This window comes from Manacus vitellinus, unplaced genomic scaffold, assembly GCF_001715985.3.
Source record: "Manacus vitellinus isolate BGI_N305 unplaced genomic scaffold, ASM171598v3 scaffold_37_pilon, whole genome shotgun sequence".
NCBI lineage: Eukaryota > Metazoa > Chordata > Aves > Passeriformes > Pipridae > Manacus > Manacus vitellinus.
In genome coordinates this window covers 23,983-44,603 of record NW_021940517.1, presented here as the reverse complement: position 1 = coordinate 44,603, position 20,621 = coordinate 23,983, and the positions used below count along the sequence as shown (strand labels likewise).

General features: G+C 39.5%; 1 protein-coding gene across 1 annotated transcript; it reads left to right on the top strand.

Moving 5' to 3' along the window:
* Positions 1 to 958: 958 nt before the first annotated feature.
* On the top strand, positions 959 to 18,105 carry LOC103759234 (plasminogen). The gene is made up of 12 exons (XM_029961614.1): positions 959 to 1,073; positions 3,772 to 3,907; positions 4,540 to 4,646; positions 7,511 to 7,625; positions 8,656 to 8,819; positions 9,353 to 9,470; positions 9,583 to 9,701; positions 11,161 to 11,323; positions 12,180 to 12,310; positions 13,153 to 13,312; positions 14,763 to 14,953; positions 17,588 to 18,105. The coding sequence occupies exons 1-12, from the start codon at positions 1,025 to 1,027 to the stop codon at positions 17,653 to 17,655; spliced, it is 1,521 nt and encodes a 506-aa protein (XP_029817474.1). The 5' UTR covers positions 959 to 1,024; the 3' UTR covers positions 17,656 to 18,105.
* Positions 18,106 to 20,621: the final 2,516 nt, after the last annotated feature.

Below are 20,621 nucleotides of genomic sequence, written 5' to 3'. Positions count from 1 at the left end.
CCTCACCAGCCCAGGGTTCATTTCTCACGTGTGCCCTGGAGGCATGTACCTTTTGACCACTCCTTTTACCCCAGATTACTTGTCTAGTCATCAATGCTCACAGGGATGTGGCTATTTTACATGGCCTTTCCAGACCACCATTCTCCCAGCACAGAGGAGAATATGTGAGACTACCACCTTCTTCCTAACTGTCATTCTCATCTGTCTTCCAGTTGAAAGCTACACTGACTGGCCAGTTGAAGCTCCTGAAGGCACTTTATGGCTGGGAATGCATGGCTTGCCTTAGCTGAGCCCCCTGGGGCCAGCAGAGGTTGTATTGCTGAAATGCATGGGGCATTCTGCATATACCCTGAGGTCTGGGCAGACCTGAGATATTAGTGACTTTGCCTGGAAAGCAAAAGTGCATCATACACTGAAAAAAGTGAATGCTGCCTCCTAAGTCATGGACAACAAAAACTAAACCAGAAATGGGAAAAAGCTGATGGAAGTAATCTTTCCTCCGGAAATGGCATTGGAGGTTGTTAAAAACAATTCTGATACAGAGTTAGCATTATTAGAATCAGTTTTGGGGGGACTGATTTACACAAAAGCATAAATCAGATGCAGTTCCAACCTAAGCAGTGCAGGTCTGTGATTGAAAATACTTTTGGAACCTAAAACCGAATATCCAGGACTACATAGAATTAGGTTTTGACTGAGTCCCCATACTTTCCACTGCTGTGATTCCCCTGTTTACCTTAGCAAAGTGAGGCCAAGCAATCTGAGAACAAAAGCATGTCCCACAAAACAGGAAAGTACCTTCACATTTCCCAGCATCCAGTAGAAATGATTGAATCTGATTTGGTAATCCATCCAATTCAAGGTTGTTTGAATGGCCACATCATGGCAAGGGGGAAGCAGTACGGGAAAATGATTAACTTAATCCTCCTGCCTTGTTTATTTGATGCTGCCTCACTTCAGTGCAAGTCAATAAAACTTTGTGCACTGACACACACAACTTCCAGCACCCGCCAGCGGGGCCAAAATGAGGATTAGCAAAGCTGCCTTTCTCTTTCTGTTCTTGCTCAGCTCAGGTAAGAGTCCTTTGCCTTCTCCTTGCCTAGGTGAGACCTAAACATTTGCAAGTTCCATGTGGTGAAGGTAGGTCCCCAAATCCCTGCATCACAACTTCCCTGGATGATGACAGATTCAGGGCTTGCTGGCCAGCAAAAACTGCTGCTCAGTAGAATGAGAGCTGTGGTTGTTCCCGGGTTGTATTTGTTAGAGCCACCAGAAGAGCAGCAGCCTTGGTGTCTCCATTGGGAACTAGTGGCTCCCTGCAAAACTACCCCATGGCCAGAGATGGAGGCACCCTTGGGAAGCAACCTGTCAAAGGCTTCTACAAAACCCACAGCAGTCACTGAGAAGGTTATCCCTAATTTCAGCAGGTTTTGGATCAAATGCTAAAGCTAAAACTGGTTTTACTACCAAGCATTGCTAAGCACTGTGATTGTGGTTTTCACCCTTTATGATAGGAGTTTTAAAGCTTTGAAATGAAATATTAAAAAAAAAGGAAAAATTACCAAGTTCCTTTATATTCCAGAAATTTCAAATTTTTCAAACACTTCTAATAAAATGTTCTCCCTTGTTTTGCTGAAGGCAGTAGTTAGGAACTTTCTCTTCAGTAACCTAGATCAACTTTTCTAAAAATATGTCTAGAATTCTTTATTACAACACCAAAAGAAGATAGGTGTCCACTAATGGTAATATATGATTTTCAAGCTTATCTACAAATATTGTAAATTATTATTCCACATGTAGTTTACATTTCAATCAGATTTTAATCAGATACTATACTCTCTAGTACTTTAAAATTGCATATAATTCTATGGCATTTAAATGACTTTTAAAAAGTACTGTAAAATATATATCAGTACAGTTTGTATGAGTTTCTAATAGCTCAGACATTTAAGGTCAGAATAACAGGAACATATCACTGGGTTGTAAAAGACAACTGATTAAGCGAGATTTTTTGTTTGCTCATTGTTATCAGCTTTAGCTGACTTGCTCCAAAGTGATAGTACACGACTGCCTTAAAACCAATTTTTATGTCTTCTGGATCAGTACTGGTCAGGTCTGGAAAGATACATATATAAAAGAAAAAATAGGTTTGTTCACATATATTTGAATACTCTGTTCAATTATCATGTGCCATGTCTGGGTTTATAAAGGTTTGGACTTTAGTCAGACTAATACATTCCCTGATGCATTTTTAAGTCTGTTGTATTCTTTTCTTAATTTTTCATTTTGCAATGTTTTTCAGGCAACTAGCATCACCTTTTCACCTTTTCTTTTTTTGTTATCTAAGCTTCTGCCAATCTGAATTATCTTTTAAGATGTGTCAATTAAGTTTGGAAAGCAGTATTTTCCTGTTCTAGTCTCCTGCAATTCTGGAGCACTGGCCTTAGTTAAGTTATGAAAAAAATTCAGGAGAGGAAGCAGTTGCTTACTGAATCTGTCAGGAGAAATTTTTAGTAGGCTGGGCTATTGGTGCTCCACATAGTCCAGCTGTAACAGTGGGATTAGATATGGGAGGCCTCAGTGTCAGGGATTTCTTAAGACACGTGGTTTTTATAGCATTGAGCCAACTCTGCAAACAGGCACAGAAGATGCCCTCAGGCAATTAATCATCTTACTTTCATTAGTGGCCCAAATACCTTTTATTTCATACGAATATGTATCATATGGAGGTAGGTGATGGATGACCTATATGTTGTGGGAATTAATTACACTGCAGTGATGCTGCAGTGAATTGAGCCTAATATGAGTGGAAAAATGAAAGATTTGCAACATTACCTGTGAGAATACTGTACAAAATTATGAACTTCCTGTATCTATCAATAATAATCTAGCTTGAAAAAATGAAATAATTGAACCATATCACTTGTGTAACCTTGTAACCTGATGCTGGAGGTGGAAATAAACTCTCATAGAAATTAGGAACAGAACATAAATTCTTTATAGACATAGAAGGAAAAAAAATCAGTTAGTTGACAAAATCCATTGTGAGCAACAATGTTTTAGAGCTGTGTTAAATGTATTGGCAGATACCTCATATACATCTTATGCACATGTAGCTTTCAGATATAATAATACTAATCATTTACTAATTTAAAATCTTGGGTTAATTTGTTGCAACAGAGATGCAGCCTGACAATTTCATTACTAAGTCTGCTCAACCCATTACAATAAAATAATGGTGGCCATTGTAAAATGCTATTTAGTAATTTTATAACTGTGGTTTCTTGATCTAGAGCAAGACATCTTGGGACAAACAACTAGTTAGTGACCAATAAAACTGCAGTGAGTGCACAATCACATAATATCACATCCAGCTAATTCATTCTTTTTCAAAATTTTGATATTGGTATCACTTCCTCTTTCTCTGACTGGTGTTGACACCACTTAGTTTCTCTCTCTTTGTTTCCCCCTCACTCTTACTTCACATTTCTTGTTCTTAGCTTCAAACTCATGCATAACTCCATTCAGAACTGCTTCTCTACATGTTTTTTCTGCTGTTTTTTTTTCCTATGGCATGTTACAGTCATACAGCTGTGATTGTGTCGGGAGACAGAAATTACATTAGAATTTACAATCTTTTACCTAGAATTACACAGCATAAATAGTGTCTTCACCTGTCCAAGCTACACAGAAAATGGGACTCAAATTCACAGATCTTCTTAACTGCAGAATTTTCATTTTTAACGTCTGATTCCTTTCCTTCCCTTTTAGTGAAAGGAGATATACTGGGTGACTATATAAGAACAGATGGTGTTTGGATACTAACTCGAAATAAACAGTCTTACAAGACAAATAACGAAAAAGAATGTGCAGAGAAATGTGAAGCAGAAAGAAATTTTAATTGCAGGTAATTCCTGTTGAATCTTAAAACTGTGTCATTGTGGATGTCTGCATATCAATGGTATTTTCCTACAATTGCTCAGAACCAACATCCCCATTCTGCTGCAGCTCTGCCTACAGCCTGTACCTTTAGTTTGTGGCTTATCTTCACCCATAAATTACCACAAGATCAAGTAAAGAGTGGATTGACAATGTATTTCTCATTCTATAGTAAATGTTCAAGTTCCCACTCTTATTCATTATATGGAGAGCTACTTGTGCCTCTTTTGCTAGATGCTGGCTTCTTTCACAAAAGAAGAATGAAATGTTTCTAATCCGTTGTAGGGAAAGATACTAACCTGAGCAGCTAGAATACTGTTGATAATGTTTTGCCAATGCAGTAACTAGCTTCCCACACAATAACTTATTCATCTATAGTCTTATGTCCTGAATAAATGAGCCACTTCAGAGCAATAAAAAAAGCCAGACTCTAACTCAGTGTCTCAGATATTGAGTGCAGTATCTGAAAGATAGAAATGGATACAGGACAGTCCTATTAAATTAAAAATGTATAGAACAATAATTATTAGTTGAATAATTTGTATTGAATTTAAAATATTGCTTCCTATGTCAATATTGCTTCCTTCTCAATTTCAACAGGGCTTTCCTATTCACCAGGAAAAAGCTACAGTGTTTAACACTGGCTGAAAATGCTAAAATGTCGGTGATGTTCGCCAGCATGGATGCAGTTCTTTATGAAAAGAGAAGTATGTATACAGCAAGATGCTACTCATTAAGCCTATTTTAACTTCATCCTTGTGCTCTCTGCTGCAGTGCTGGAGCAAACCGCTGCAGGTGGTGACAGTTTCGGTGAGGTGGGTCATGCAAATTTTCACCTCCTCCAAAATTATTCCATGGAAGACAGGCCTGGTGTCTCCAGCCTCAATGTTCATCCCAGTGACCTTCCTCAACACATGTAATCTAGAAATTTAGTCAGAACCTTCAGCTTTGCTGCTCATAGCCCCATTGGAGCCACCTCTTCCTGCAGAAAAAAAAAATCCTAGCTTGGCGCCCTCTCATGTGTCAGGATGGATTTGTCTTGTTTACTTTTTACCCTTAGCTGAATCTGTAGGGTGAGGTACAGGTCTGTCCCCCTCTCTCCTAATCCTCTTGGAAGCAGAGCTTTTCCTTCCTAGCCATATCCAGGACTAAAGGAAATGTCACCACATGAGTCCACTCCAGGAGGAGACACTGTATCTTGTTCCTCACACCAAGGGACTAGCTCATCAGCCTGTAGGTGCCTGTTATGGCAGGGGTACAAAAGCGTACAGTCATTTTCCTTCTCTTTTTTGCTAGCAGGAATACAGAACTGTCTCATTCATTCTGAAACTCACAGCTACCGCTGCCAGCATTGTTGTGAGGTCTCTGGATAATCCAAATGGCAGCATTTTGTATCTGTAATGGCCCAAATCCACCTCAAACCAGAGATACTTCTCAGAAGGCTGTTAGGAGTGACTCACCTTCCTAGAAGCAAGTAACCACAGTATCACCCAGCCTGAACTCGAATTTGTAAATAAAGACATTTAGTTTCCTTGAACATCAGAAAAGTTTTCTGTCCCCACCACAACTCCTCAGCACCAGGAAATAGCTGCTGTAAAACTCCTCTCTGCTGAGATATAATGGAATTCAGTCTGCTGGGGAAAAGCAATCTCCAGGACAATTTTGTGGCTCTGCCACTCCTTTAGGTTCACAATGACTGTACAATCTCACCTATACCTGACTCAGAACTTGGAGTTCATAACAGCTGCTCTGGCCTCAATCTTTGCTAGAATTTATTTTCCTTGGAATTGGATTAATACCTGTGCAAAACATCTACTTTGACACAAAAAGTTTCATCCATTTGTGAGTGTAATAGTTTGTCTTTTTGTACTAGGCCACCCAATGTTAGGCACTTCCATTTTACCCCACCACAGACGCTTTGGGATCTGTATGCAGACCATACTCTGGATTGTCCATAGTTACAAAGGCAACTCCATGAATATATGTCTGCCAGTTACTTTCCATATGTTAATGGCAACACCTCCTTGCTAATAATTGGAATAATTCACAAAGTGGACTCATTCACTACATTATGTTGAGTTAGATTTCTCACTCCCACCTTCAAAAGTGCATTTTCCTTTGGTTCCAATTGGCCTCTTGAGAGTTTAAGAACCATGGCATTTTTACTAGCTGAGTGGTCATCTGGGATGCTTACCTTCTTGTAGGGGTAATAATCAAAGTTTTGGCACTTAGTCACTGAAGCATTTCTGAAGAATTCGGTTAGAGACATCTCATTCTTTGCAGAGCATTTTCCCCAATCAAACCTTAATTTTGTCTGGACATATAGTTTGGCTTTTGATCTCATCCTTCTTTTGAAGAACACAATTAGGGGTTATAGGCGAGCAAAGCAAACTCCTGTATAGGACAGAAAACTAATTGAGAATATGGAGGCCAAACAGAAAGAAGCTATGTCACTAAAAATGCTCTTCAAGAAGGATCAAGTACTGAGGCCTAAATCCATGGTGGTCTCAATGTGCCATTTGACCTGGAAAGTTACTTGGTTGTTTTCCTTCCTGACCCAGCTATACAGTCTTCACCTCCTCTCCCTGGCTGTCAGATGTGTCCAGCTTTATTATTTAGACAAGCTAAAATAATCTAGGAGGAGTCTGACAACATCAGAAAGTCCATGGGCAAGGCTATTGACCAGAGATGGACATGCTGAGACTTGGGTATCAGTGTTGGAGTAGCAGTGACTAGTCTTTTGGTCCCTCCAGTAGTACCCTGACAAACTAGGCAGAAGCTCCCTTTTGGCAAGACATGCAGCACAGACATTTGTAGTCCCAGCCACACATTGTGATTGCAGTAACTATTGCAAGGTGTTCAAACAAGGCTCAGTTTTTCCTATCAGATTGGTACCTCATCCTTGCTCTAATATTTCCATTTTATATTTTGGGGTTTAGGGAGATTCTTCTTGTGCAAGCAAATTGCTGGAAGGGGAAAGCAAGATCACTGCCCTCAATAACTTGAGATTTTCCAGTGTCTGTTGCCAATAAAAGCATCATCAATATGATTTGCATTCTCTCTGTCTTGGAATCCCACTAGAAAGGACCTGGGAGTCTGAGGCTAAGAGGAATCAAAGGTTTGGGGGCCATTTATGTGACAAGTGTATTTTGATAACTAAATATTTTCTTTCTTGAAGGAATAGTTGCCTGACACCCACACTGCAAATGTGTTTGTGAACAATGCCTTTCAAAGAATCTCCAGCTGCTGGTGAAAGACATTCCTATTTACCCCAGTATTATGATAGTAAAAACATGCATTTTTGCATGTCAAAACCACCTGTAATTTGATACAGCTATTTTCTTCACTAAATTTTATTAGCTTTGTAAAAATGCTTCAGAAATTTTTCTCTTTAGTTTGTAACTAATTTGTTTTAAATTACATTACAGAATCACATATGTTTGCATGTACAAGAGGTTCAAAACATTGGCTCATCGCGAACTGATGAACTTCAGTTATATCTGCAGACTTTCAATTTCAAGACATGCAATGTTGTAACACCATTGAATTAACAAAGCCAATTCCATTTCAGTTTACCTTCTAGAATGTAAAAGAGGGATTGGGAAGGACTACAGAGGAACAGAAGCCAAGACTTGGAGGGGTATTCCATGCCAGAAGTGGGCAGAAAAAATACCCCACAAACCAAAGTATGCCGTTGTTTATATTTGTCTTTATGTTGTTTTCTCACTCTTCCAAGCTTCCTCAACTTCATATGTATAAACAGCCTTATAGTGCAAGTTACGAAAGGCAGTTATCAAGTGACTTTTTAAGACAGCTTTATCTTCATCTGTCTTGATGCTTTTGACTGTTGGCAGAGAACTGCAACAATCTGGATAAGGAAAGGATTCATCGTCAGGTAGAGAAATTGTGTCTAAATGTGAGGTGTCTTAACCAGATGAAATGCTCCTATCAACACATGATGAAAATTTTGCTATTGGTGACAGTGGGATCATAATTGCACTGTTCGGTATGAAGTGCGGAAAAAAAAGCACTGATACGGGTCCAGCTCTATGACTCCCTGCCTGCCATACAGACAGTCAAGAAAAAACATTAAGAAAAGTATCCAAGGGCCAAACGTACCTGACCAGGTAGAGTTTTCTCAGGGCTGGCTGCCACTGGGCTCACTGAAGCAAGAAGGGAAGCAGAGATTCCGTTTCCTCTGATCTGCATTGGAGTTTTATCCTAATGAAACTTGGATACACTTGTTCAGATTGTTTAAAAGCCATTTAGTCTTCTCTGGTAAGGTTACTGTAGGAAGAAGCCTAGTGTCACCTGCTTCAGGTCTCTGCATGATCTGGTGTTTGGTGAATAGCCTCTAGAAATACACAACTTCTGAAGTAGTTCCATTAATACAAATGCGTGACAGAGCCACAGGTCATAGTGAGCAGATTAGATCAGACGGATGTAAGTATTAAAGGCAACAATTGTCCTTTGAGACTGGTATAGTCCTTGCAGGCTGTAAGATCACTCCTTATTGGCAATTGGGACTTAGGGAGAAAGCTACTAATAATGATAGCTACGGAATGTTTTTTCAGTTTTCATTTATGGCTTACAGTGGGGAATCTGTTTTGCTCATTTTTACTGTGAATGAATAAAGCTCACAGCTACCTCAGCAAATTGGACATTTCCCTTCTGCTCCACCAAATTACTGGTATTAAAATAGAATTTTAATTACAGCTATACACCTCAAAAACACCCTAATGCAGGCCTGGAGGAAAACTACTGCAGAAATCCTGATGGGGATGAAAATGGACCCTGGTGTTACACAACAGATCCTACTACCAGATATGATTACTGTAATATCCCAGAGTGTGAGGACCAGATCACACACACTGAAGAGGGTATATTTACTTTTCACAGAATGAATTTAAGTAGTGAGTTTAAGTAGGTAATATTATTCCTGCTACTTGTTTGCGCTTAATTATTGCAGATTGTTTTCAAATGAGAATTTAAATCAAACTGAACTTAAGAATTTCTCAACACAGATGTTTTTTCCTAATTATCTTGAGTTATCAAAGTAATTTCATAAATATGGAAGAACTGAAATTTTTTAATCATTTGCTGATATTGTCCTGCTCTTATCCCAGCAATTTATTTCATTTTAAAGAGAGTAAAGATTGATCCAAGTGCTGTGTTACATACTGAACTCCCATTGCTATCAGTACATACAGATACGTGACAAATTTCTCCCTCCAAATGACATATATTCCTAAAGCATTTTGAATTTGGCTAGGCTTCTGAATTATTTTCATCACTAGCTCGAGCAAATCCCTCTTTTTCTTTCAACATATTCTTCCAGGAATAGATCAGGATCTGAATTCATGGGCTTGTGCATTCCTTGTTTTTTTTCCATTCTGCCTAGGACCTACAGCAGAATGCATGCAGTGTAATGGTGAGGACTACCATGGAGAAGTGTCGAGAACAGAGTCTGGGCTTCAGTGCCAACACTGGGATGCCCAAGAGCCTCATATGCATGGATTTACCCTGAAACAGTGAGTCACATTCGGCACTGAATTCATTCCTACAGAGCCTGGGAGACAGAGCCTAATTGCTTCAGCTGCCCATAACTGATTCACAAGCTTCTCTTTCATTTTCGATGTGCAGCTATCCAGAGAAGGATCTGAAGATGAATTATTGCCGTAATCCTGATGGTGAACTTCGGCCCTGGTGTTTCACTACCAGCCCGACTAAACGCTGGGAATATTGCAAAATTCCTCGTTGCAGTGAGTCTGATTTCCTGAGATCACTCCAGAGGGTAGCTCTTCTCATTACAATTATGCAGGGAGGGGAAAGACAAGAAATCTCAGTTCTGAGTAACCTGAGGATACCTTTGTGAAGGAAGGAAAGCGCACAGGAATATACAGAATCGCTCACTAAATTTCAGTTATGTAAAATCATGTAAGGTTAGTGAGGATGTAGGTGTCATGAAGTACAATAATGCCAAAGATGTTTTGGGAAAACAGAATTTGCCTTTAACCACTTTACTTTTCAACTTACCTGAGAATTTAAATTTACCTGAGAGACTGGGCATTCAGGTTAAATCAGGTGGTAGTTTTCTGCTGATCAGTTAACTAATGAAAAACATCTAAATCACCATGTGGCCATACTGTGATATTTTACCCGAATCTGGCCAGCACAGCCAACACTGCCTTTTTCTTAGCAAGGAGTGAATCCTGAGAAACAAGCTCAGGCCTCGAGGAAACACCTGACTTATCAGTGGGTGAGCGTAACCCATTGAGCTGAGCACGCTAAATCTGGATATTTCCAAAGCACTGAATAAGGAGAGTACCATTGCTATTTGTAGAACTGGATGGCACTTTTAGAAAAAAAAAAAAAGTGTGTTTTTATCTCTAGAGCTTGCTTTCTTATGCATCTGCACTTGCCAGTGCTCTAAGCAGTGGCACGTGTTTGCTGGATGTAGTTCTCTTCAGCATGGTCCATTACAGATGGCAGAATAACTATTTATAGACTTCTGCATGATAAATTGTGAAAGTTACCATAGCATTTCCACTCTGTGCTTAGAACTTGAAGTTTAAGGAACATGCCAACCTTTTAGAGTCATACTTATCTCCTTGGGAAATTCTGTATACAAAGTATATATAATAGGTATGTGCTGTAAATTCATTTTCCATTTGCCCTCTGCAGGTTCTAGGCCTCTGATCATCACTCTTACTTTCTTTGCTGTTCCCCACGTGCCAGACCACCTCACTTTCTTTCTTTCACTCTTCCTTCTGCCACACTTTCCCAAGTCACTGACTCCAGAGGCTCAGCTCTGAAGGCTGCTTTGCTTTCTCTCAAAATTTCTTCTTGTCCCTTTCTGCCCTTCCACCCTACTTGTGCGTATAATATTCATTTCACTTGGTTTTACAAGACTGTACAGGACTACTTACTGCCTTTCCTGTTCTGCTCTCAGGGGACTGCAGGCACAAAGTCTGTCTTGACCCAGCAAAGTTATTTATTGACTGCTGTAAAAGGGCAGACACAGGACATCTGTCTGGCTGTCCAACTGCTCGTAAAAATGTACTTTTTGGTTTTGACATGGCTTTTAACCCAGGTCACCTCTGCTGAAAGAAAAAAAAAATTGCACTTTTGACATTACAGAAAATAAACATGTTTTATATATTTTTGAAAGTACTGTTTTCCTTGCCTTCCCTCCCCTTCATTTGTGTTTTCCTGTTACAGCTACACACCCACCAGTCTCTGGCCCAGGCTCCCAGTGTCTTTCAGGGAAAGGAGAAGACTATCGAGGAAGGATAGCCATCACTGAATCAGGAAATGTGTGTCAACGCTGGAACACACAGTTACCTCACAAACATGGCTGGATTCCTGACAGATATCCCTGCAAGTATGCCGAACCTGATCACTGTAACAAATACCAAAGAATATAGTTATTCCTTATTGAATCAGATGCAGAGACAAGAGGAGCCCAGGTGCTCCTCATTTCTGCTGATAAGCTATTTTCTTGCTGTTTGTCAGTGCTCATTACTTCTGTTCAAGTCTTGCTCTCCATCTTTTTCTGCATCCCTCTTTATTCTCATATATTTATCTCACCTGTCTGACCCACATCCCACTGCAAAGTTATAAGTAGTTACTACTGAAAATCCCTTGGCTGTGTTTCAGCACATTTTCAATGCATTACTCTTCTGAAGAGTGACACTCCAAGGTCAACATGCTCCAATACATCCTTTTGCTCCAAGGTCAGAGGAGCTGGGTTTTCAGAGAATTATCGATGTGTAAGGGTAGCTGGGACTGACCTGGCTTATTACTCTGTATTTTGATCCTGCAAGTTTTCTTGATCATGTGAAACCCTGTCCACTATCATAGGGCAGAGAGCAGCATGCACTGGTGCTCCTACACACTTCCAGGATCAGTCTGTCACATCCAGCCTTGCCTGGTTATTACTGTAATGTCAGGTACACCAATGGCTTGTGTTCCGAAGTCAGCTTTTACTGCTGTACCTTGGCCTCAACAGGAGCAGAATGCGAAAGCATTGAAACAGTTCTTCATATATCTTCAGCATTTAGACCGTAAATTTGAAGACCATTAATTAGTCCCAAAACAGTGATGCATGAGGTAATTAATCTCCAAAAAGAATAAATATAACCACTAAGTTGACTTCTGCATGCAGTAGTTGTTAATAGTCATGCACAAAACTCTTCTGGATTTCTATGAGTAGTTTAAAGCCAGTGTTTTTGTTTCAGGGGCTTAGAGGAAAACTACTGTAGAAACCCTGATGGAGAGAAGAGACCTTGGTGCTACACCATCAACAGCAGCATTAGATGGGAATATTGCACAATTCCTCCCTGTGATGGGAGAGAACAAGAGAGTACTGGTATGAATAGTGGCGCATACTTGAAATAAGGACTTTAAAACAGTGAGAGGTTTATTGTTTCTCACTGTAAATGTATTAAATATTTTTTCAGTCACTTTGTCACTGTTGTTAATGCTTGTCTGCCCGGCATGTTGTAAAACCTGCCAAATACTGGTTAAGAAAACACAGTGAAGGATGTAAATCACCAGGTGACCCAACAGAAGAATTACTGGATAAAAGAGGATTAATTTTTTATATTCCTTTTTTTCCCAAATGTAGGGCAACTATAGCAAGTTCACTGAAAAATTAAAATCAGGTTCAAAGACATGAAAAACTGCTAAATAAAAGGAACTCCCATTTTTGGAAAGTAGCCACAAAAGAGAGGACAGGAGCTTCCAAAGTCTTATTTCCAAATCAAAATCACATTGAAACATTCATTCATTTAAGGACAAAAAGTAACAAGAAAGTCTTAGTGCAATAAAAAGGATAATGGAGAGATTGAAGCTTAATATAATGTCTGTTTGAGAAATTTATCGTGGTCAAAATCACCAGTATTTCATCTGTGAGGATTTCTCATGTGAACTTTCTTATCTTTAATTCTAGCATGTTCACATATACCAAAATGAAACCAAATGGTGAAGCCTTCACTGAAAAACATTTAACACATGATGTTAAGCTATGACAGTTTTCTAAATAACTTTGGAAATGCCCTTCTGCTGCTGGCTGTCATAGTCTCACTGAATGCTGTCTGTATAAATGAGTCATTCCTTTTTGTCATCCTGTGTGTTTGATGCTTTCTTGTGCTTACTCAGTAAGAACATAAAACTATGATGCAAAAGACCAGTTTCTGTTGTTTGCTGCAGATGTGCCTATACAGGTTCCCCTGACAGAGGAGTGCTACCGAGGCAAAGGCCAGAGTTATCGTGGCACAACTTCTATCACTGCATCGGGAAAAAAATGCCAGGCCTGGAACTCCATGTTCCCACACTGGCATGAAAAAACCCCGGACAAATTCCCAGATGCGTATGTTTATCTTACCTTTTCTCTCTTTCTCTGACAATGACTGCTGCTTGGTTTGCATTATCTTTGTACATCTATGCTTTAAAACATTGCTAGGGAATGTATCTGTGAAAGAGATTTTTTTCCAAGACATTTCGAAACATTTTCTGTAGGTCTCATTTTTAAAAACTAGTCATCTAAATTCTGAGCAAAATATAGCTGTATCCCTTTACTCTTAAATCTGAGCTTCTGTAACCAACAGCAGGAGACTTGTATCCAGAGTTTGGGCATCTGCTGAAATATGTGTTTTGTTTATGAATTTAAGATTTTTGTGGTGGCCTTTCTAATTTTTTAATCTTGGTAGAACACAGCATTTATGATGCAAAACACACTTGCAGATACATTATGCTTTGAAATACCATCAAAGTGTTCTTTGCAGTTGGAATTGTGCACCCGGAATTGCACACTGAATTTCTCCCCTTTATTTGTCTTCCTCAGGCTGACAAAACTATACGAGCAGTGACTGGATCAGTGATGAGCTAACCATAATCACTAATGTGCCAGTTTTTAGTAAGGGTAGGAAAGCAACAAGATTTCAATTGCGAGAAAATACGTCCATTTTTTTTACGTTTTTTATGCTATCACCCAAAATAATTAGAATTTTTCAGTTATATTTAGGCATCAAAATACTAATGTATTGAAACTGGAACATCCTCGGGGGGATGATGACTTTCAAAAACATTTTAAAAAATTAAAATCAAATTGCGAAAATGTGGAATTCATGTGTTCTGTCATATTTGGAAAAAAACCATTTCAGTTCTTTTTTATTCCGTAACTGTGCTGAGATTCAGGATGGGGAAATACTGAAACTCTGCAAATTATTGAAGAGAGAGATTCTACTTCTCCCTGCCCCATGAAGCACAGACTTGGGAGTGGTTCCACTGAATTCAGTAGAAACAGTGTTTGGCAGCGTGAGAGGCGATCAACTGTATAAGCATTTATTTGTCCTTCTTCTGAATGTTAAAAAGAACCCTTTGGCATTAAAAAAACAAAAATTTGGAAAACTATAAGGGCCCACCAGCAGTATGAATCTTTCTGCATATTTATTACTAATTCACACATTCACATAACTGCGTGTGCTTATACATATATATTTAGAAACTAAATTATTGGCATATCAGGCATTTATTTAGGTACTCAGCATATTGACATGGTACATCCAGAATATCAGCCAGTAATTGAATTATGTTTCCTTATGCATAAATGTATTCATGACTCTGATGTACATGTGAAATATAACTCTTCACCAGCATCACAGCCATAAATGTGTTTGCTATTAATAGGATATCTGCAATAAGTGAAAACAATAATAAATGTTTTTATCCTTATAGTACAGTTCCACAACTTTTTATCAGGATATTTCTATGCTTACTTCCAGTCTTACACAGCATGACCATTGACTATATTTTTGCAGGGATTTGAGGGACAACTATTGTAGAAATCCAGATGGTGACAACAGCCCATGGTGTTTCACCACTGACCCCAACACCTTATGGGAGTACTGCAATCTCAAGAAGTGTGATGATCGTACACAAGAGCCCATACCAAATGATTCCCCCGCAACGATGGCGCAAGATATTAGCCCGACGACACGCACCACATCTGGTAACAGCTGGCTATAAGTGGCACCTCCTGTAGAGTCTGTGGGAAAAGGAAGTAGTAATCTATCAAAATAATTCTTGAGTGTTGTGGTTTAACCACAGCTAGAAACTAAGTACCATACAGCTGCTCATTCATTCCCCTATTCCTTCCTTGGTGGGGAGAAAAATAAAAAAAGATAAAACTCAAAGGTTGAGATAAGAACAGTTTAATAATTGAAACAAAATAACAATAACAATAATAATAAATATTGGAGAGGAATAAAACCCAAGAAACCCAAGCGATGCACCATACAATTGCTGACCAATGCCCATCCTGTCCCTGAGCAGCAAGTAGTGGCTCCCACTAGTTTATGTACTAAGCATGTTGTTCTGTGGTATGCAATATCCCTGGGGCTAGTTTGGGTCAGCTGTCCTGTCCATGCTCCCTGCCAGCTTCTTGTATACCTTCTCACTGGCAGAAAATGGGAAACTGAAAAGTCCTTGACTTCCGGTAAGCACTACTTAGCAACAACCAAAATATAAGTGTGTTATCAACATTATTTTCATACTAAAGCTAAAACACAGCACTGTACCAGCTACTAAGAAGAAAATTAACTCTATGCAAGCCAAAACCAGGACACTGACTAGGGCTGCAATGTAACAGTTACACCCCTTCAGCAGCTTTCAGATCTGTACAGCTGCATTTTGCAGCAAGTGCTCTTTAGTCAGTTCATGTCCTGTAGCCTATGTCATTTTAGTGCATTCTGAAGGACAAATTTTTCATCCAGGGGAATAAGAGGAAAATAGACAACTGTGATATATTAATATAATACATCTCCCAGGGTGCTGTTCAGCACCCTTCCTGAAACCAAACTCCTACATCTCCCCTCTTCTTTATTATTATGAGGAAATATAGAACATTGCATATAACAGTACATTTTAAACTTTGTAAACCCCCTTTAACAATGACCACTGTGTCAGTGATTCAGTCCACTGCCTACCTTGGTCTGAACCTTTATCTGTAATCCTTGAAAGTTGCTTGACATAAATTTGAACTTTTACTTCCTAAGGGTTTGTGTGTATTTGGGATAAACAACAACTTTATTAACCTGAGAGTTTTTGCATAATCGGGCAGAACATCGATTCCCACCTCCCCAAGGGCCTGCATGTAATTGGTAACTAGGAGAAATTCAACTCCATTTCAAGAAAAGGGCCCTTAGAGAACAAGTGTTGTGATGGAAGTGTAATTTGTTCAAAGCACATGAAGAACAAAGTATCTCTAAGTCTACATACATACATGTTTACACAGTTTCTCTCATTCATACAGTTTTTTCATTCATACAGAAGTGGCCACTTTACATTCTCTCCTTACACATGCATACTTAGAATTTTTATTATGTGTCTATTTAAATCACATAGTTTAGGGTTTTGCAGTCGTTATTGGTTGTATGCTTTGCAATCTGTCACTTCTGGTAATCATGTTTGGCAACTGTACTTGTTTTGAAAATTTGAAAAGGAATTAATATGAAGAATATAAGGTTTGACAAAACTAAATGTCTTACCTGTTTATGCACATGCATTTTCTCTTCCCCCCCCCTTTTGTTTTTGTTTTAGAAAACCATAAGTTAATAAACTCAAAGATATATACACAAGTTACCATCACAATATGTTAACATAACTTAAAACTTAGCATCTCCTGTAAACAACTAGACCAAGTTACCATCACAATAACTGAGTATATAAAACGAGTTATCATTACAACATGTTAACACAGCTTGAAATTCAGCATCCTTTGCAAGCAATCAGTTTAAGTTGTCTGTGGTTTCTAGAATGCGGTTAATTTTCAGCTTTTGTCCATCCATTTCTGTTAGCCGCTTTTTGCCTTTAGTAACAAACTTAACAAACATGTTAATAACAATTTAAACAGTCTCAGGTGGCTAGTGTGGAAGAAACAGATGTAGAGGTTAGGCAAACGCAGTTTCTCTGTAGCTGTATTTAGGAATGGCCTTTTGAAGTAAAGCAGTAGAAGTCAGTTGATGCCTTTCAATGTCTTTTTGCTTCAAAGTTGCCTTTTGCTGGAGCTTGAAATAAAGGCAAAAAGTCATTTTGTGCTTTTATTGTCTGTTTACCTCAAGGTTGAAGGCTGTGTGTAACTTCATGTGTTGCATGTTTTAATGCTGTAAGGGCAGAAGGGATGAAATACTTGTTTATCATTCTCAATGTTCATATGAAATCTTAGATAAGTCTTTATATAAATTATCAAGGAATATTTTCGCTTGCTGAAACAATTAGAAAACAGAGTATAAACATTTTGAACATTATCTTAATAACAAAATCAAACCCTTTACTACGTTGGCACTAGAAGATTTTGCACTTGCAAACACAAAAGCAAGCATTCAGTGGTTCCCATCATTCGTAGATATCACAGGAATCAGAAAAGTCTTCTTCATTCTCACTGAAAGCAGTTTGTCTTGTTTGCTCTGGCAGGCGTCTAATGGCCTGGTTTTCTGGAGATAAACTCAAAAGGCAATTTTAAGGATTTTAGACAACAAAGAAAATTTTTCTTTCCCCATAGTGATGTAAGTTAAACAGTTAATAAGAGTTAAACTGGGTGATGGGGGAGATTTCAGTTTGTTATGCTTTGTTTTCCCTCGTCTAGGACAGGGACTGGGACAAGAACTGGAGACGACAGAATCTCTCTCCACCCAGTTGTCAAGCAACAGATGATCGCTATTACGCAAGAAGCATCATTTTGGCTCCTGAAAGCTTCACTCCTCCCCCACCTCAGACAGGGGCAAAGAACAAGAAAATCCACCGTCCCCAGCTTCGAGAGACTGATAGTCCTGCGAAGGGCTTTCTACTAACAGAGCTTCTATTAATAGATATAAATGTATTTAAGAATTTAACAACTTTAACAATTTCTTAAACGATTAATTAACAAGGTTGGAGATGCTTAGGAACTTTTAAAACACGTTGTTTGAACTAAATTGTCACAACAACTGCTTCTATTCAGGTGTCCTTGAGGGTTTAACAACTTAACAAGCTCAACAATTTAACCAAAGTCTTGGGGGAAACTGATGAAAGAGTAAGAAAAAACCTTAAAGTTTCAATGTTCTTGCCAGAGGTCCTGAGACAGCAAGATACAAAGTTAAATTAATTTTGTATGCTTCTCGGGAGGCTCACAGCAAAGCGCTGTAGCATTGAGTTGTGCAGAGACTCCCCTGAGCTATTTGCAGCTCAGCTTCGCTCTGTCTCTGCACAAAGGGTTGTGGCCCCGGTTTTTGTTACTTGTTTTCCACCGTAGACGACAGAATTGCCCCCCCACAGGGGGTCTCTTGTCAGCGCCGTTTGGGGGCTGCTGTCTCCCTCTCTGCTCACGGCAGACCGTGCAGGGCTCTGCCGTTTGTTGCAGTTCGCGCTGTCTGGGCTTGGCATGGTTTTAACACTTTGTTATGGAAGGGGAGGTAGTTTTTACCCTGGTTTCTGGTGTCTCCGGTCCCGTCCCGACTCCGGCGGAACTGCTCCCCGCCGCTCCGCAGTGCAGGGGGGTTTCGTAGCGAGGCAAGACGCTCACCGCTCATCCACACCCCGGCCGGGGCTCCGCGGCTGCGGCACCGCTGCCGCTTATATTTCGGAGCGGCCCCCGGCTCCCACACAGCCGGAGCCGCTTCTTTTGCCGCGGCTCTACGGCTTTTGTCCGGGCCAGGGCTGAGCGGGAGGTGTTCGCCCGTGGGTCCCGCGCCTCTGCGCCACGGCATGGCAGGGACTCGGCACGGCTGCGGGCACGGTCTCGGCAGTCTGTGTGTTTTCTAGCTGCCTGGGGAAAAAAAGAGATAAAACATATTCGGAGCAATTGGAAACTTAGGAAAGTTTTCAAATACTATTTCAAAATATGTGCAATTATGGGAGCTGAAAAACACATTTTAGTTAAGACTTAACTAAATCAGAAGTTACCAGGCAACATTTTTCTTTTTATTTCTTTCTCTCAGAGCTTGCCTTTTCCCCTTCTCATTGCTTACATAAAGTGAATTCACTAAACAAGAGAAAAGAGAAAGAATAATTAGACATAAGACTTTGCCACCTTTTATCTCTATCTGTTTTAGTCTTTCTTCTGCTTCCATATACACTGTATTTGCACAAATAAGGACTACACTCAAATAATGCCCTTGCCTTTAATTTTGATCTTCAGATATACATTTTTTTAAACATCTGAATTAAGCTTGCACTTACCTTCTAAATGTAGTCTAAACATTACTGTCTGCATAGACTTCTACAGGGATCTGCATTCACTTCAGACCGATAGAATTTTACTACTGGACTTGGCAATACTGGGTTAACAGTTGGACTCAATGATCTAAGAGGTCTTTTCCAACATAAACTATTCTAAGATTCTATGATACATGGGCAAGTCTGAAGACTAATCCCAAGTCCAAGCACTAGCCTTAAGACCTTGTATCATAGATAAGGTGCCATCCCAGGAACTGTGAAGCCTTTAAGTCAGAGCTTGCTCAGATCCAGCCATCTTTGGGGCACAGGCAAAATGAGCTCAAGCTAAAGGTTTTTAATGTCAGTAAAACCCTTACCTAAATTTTGTTCATAGCCTAGCATTAAAAATCAAGCATGTGGTCTCCTGGTGCCCAGCTCTTATTCCACCTATGCTGATGGTTGAGTATACCCAGCTCTCTTTGATCTGCTTTTACTGAAGCAGGAGGCAGTTCCTCATCCCTGCAGCTTCCAGCAGTGATGCTGGCATCTGTCCTCATTCAGCCCCAGCTCCCACAGACACATTTTTGGCCTTGCTGAGCTATATGCAAGGGGTGCCCTTCCCACCCCATTTGCCAGACACCACTTTTTAATAATCCACCTGTAAATCAAAGTCAATGAATTCTTCTTCGTGTGTGCATCCATAAAATTAAAAAAAAAAAAAATAAAAGGAACGAAACATGACCCAGTCTCTGACTTTCACCATGAAAAGTTTAGGCATAGATTGTAGAGCTTTTTTACCCTCCGTGCGTTATTTAGCTACAAAACTGATGCTATGGAAATAATGCTTAAGAATAATCACTCTAATTCTACTGTAAGTCATCTAACTCATCAGAATTATTAAGAAACACTTTTCTCTAGCATATACAGTAATTACTGGCTTTCCTCTCACCTTTTTCCCCTTTCTTACCTTGAAAGTTTTTAGTTTTTCATTCAGCTTGCCACACGGTGGCAGCTGCTTCATATCTTCTAGTGATCACAGCCACAAAAAAATGCTACAAACCAGATTTCTTCTGGAAATGCATTAGGATGGAAAAATCAACAGACCACTGTTGCATTTAAGCAGTGTGAAAGAGGGTCCCACCATGTCTTGCAGCTTGGTCACCAAAGCAGCAGGAGAGGGAGAGCAGTCAGAATCCCACATCTAAATTTTGGGAAAATTCAGCTTTGGCTTCAGGAAAATTCTCCTTGCCTGGAAAACACTTTAGGCTTGAAAGAGTTCGAATTAATGTAAAGTAATTACAGGCTAACACTGAAATAAGCAATTGGTACTGCACCATGGTGAAAAACTAGAAAGCAATACAATGGCTCAGATTACGTAGCATATGTTTTTATTTATTTAGTAACATTTTGTAGAGTAAAATACCCTCTGCTTGTTGATGCTAGGTATGATCCAAGCTCAAAAAAAGTTGGAAGATTTAATAAGGTCC

Excerpts from the sequence above, each read along its gene's own strand:
- LOC103759234 (XM_029961614.1), top strand. The coding sequence starts at position 1,025 with ATGAGGATTAGCAAAGCTGCCTTTCTCTTTCTGTTCTTGCTCAGCTCA. Across the intron at positions 3,908-4,539 it reads GAAAGAAATTTTAATTGCAG|GGCTTTCCTATTCACCAGGA; the intron begins GTAATTCCTGTT and ends CAATTTCAACAG. Across the intron at positions 7,626-8,655 it reads AAAATACCCCACAAACCAAA|CTATACACCTCAAAAACACC; the intron begins GTATGCCGTTGT and ends TTTTAATTACAG.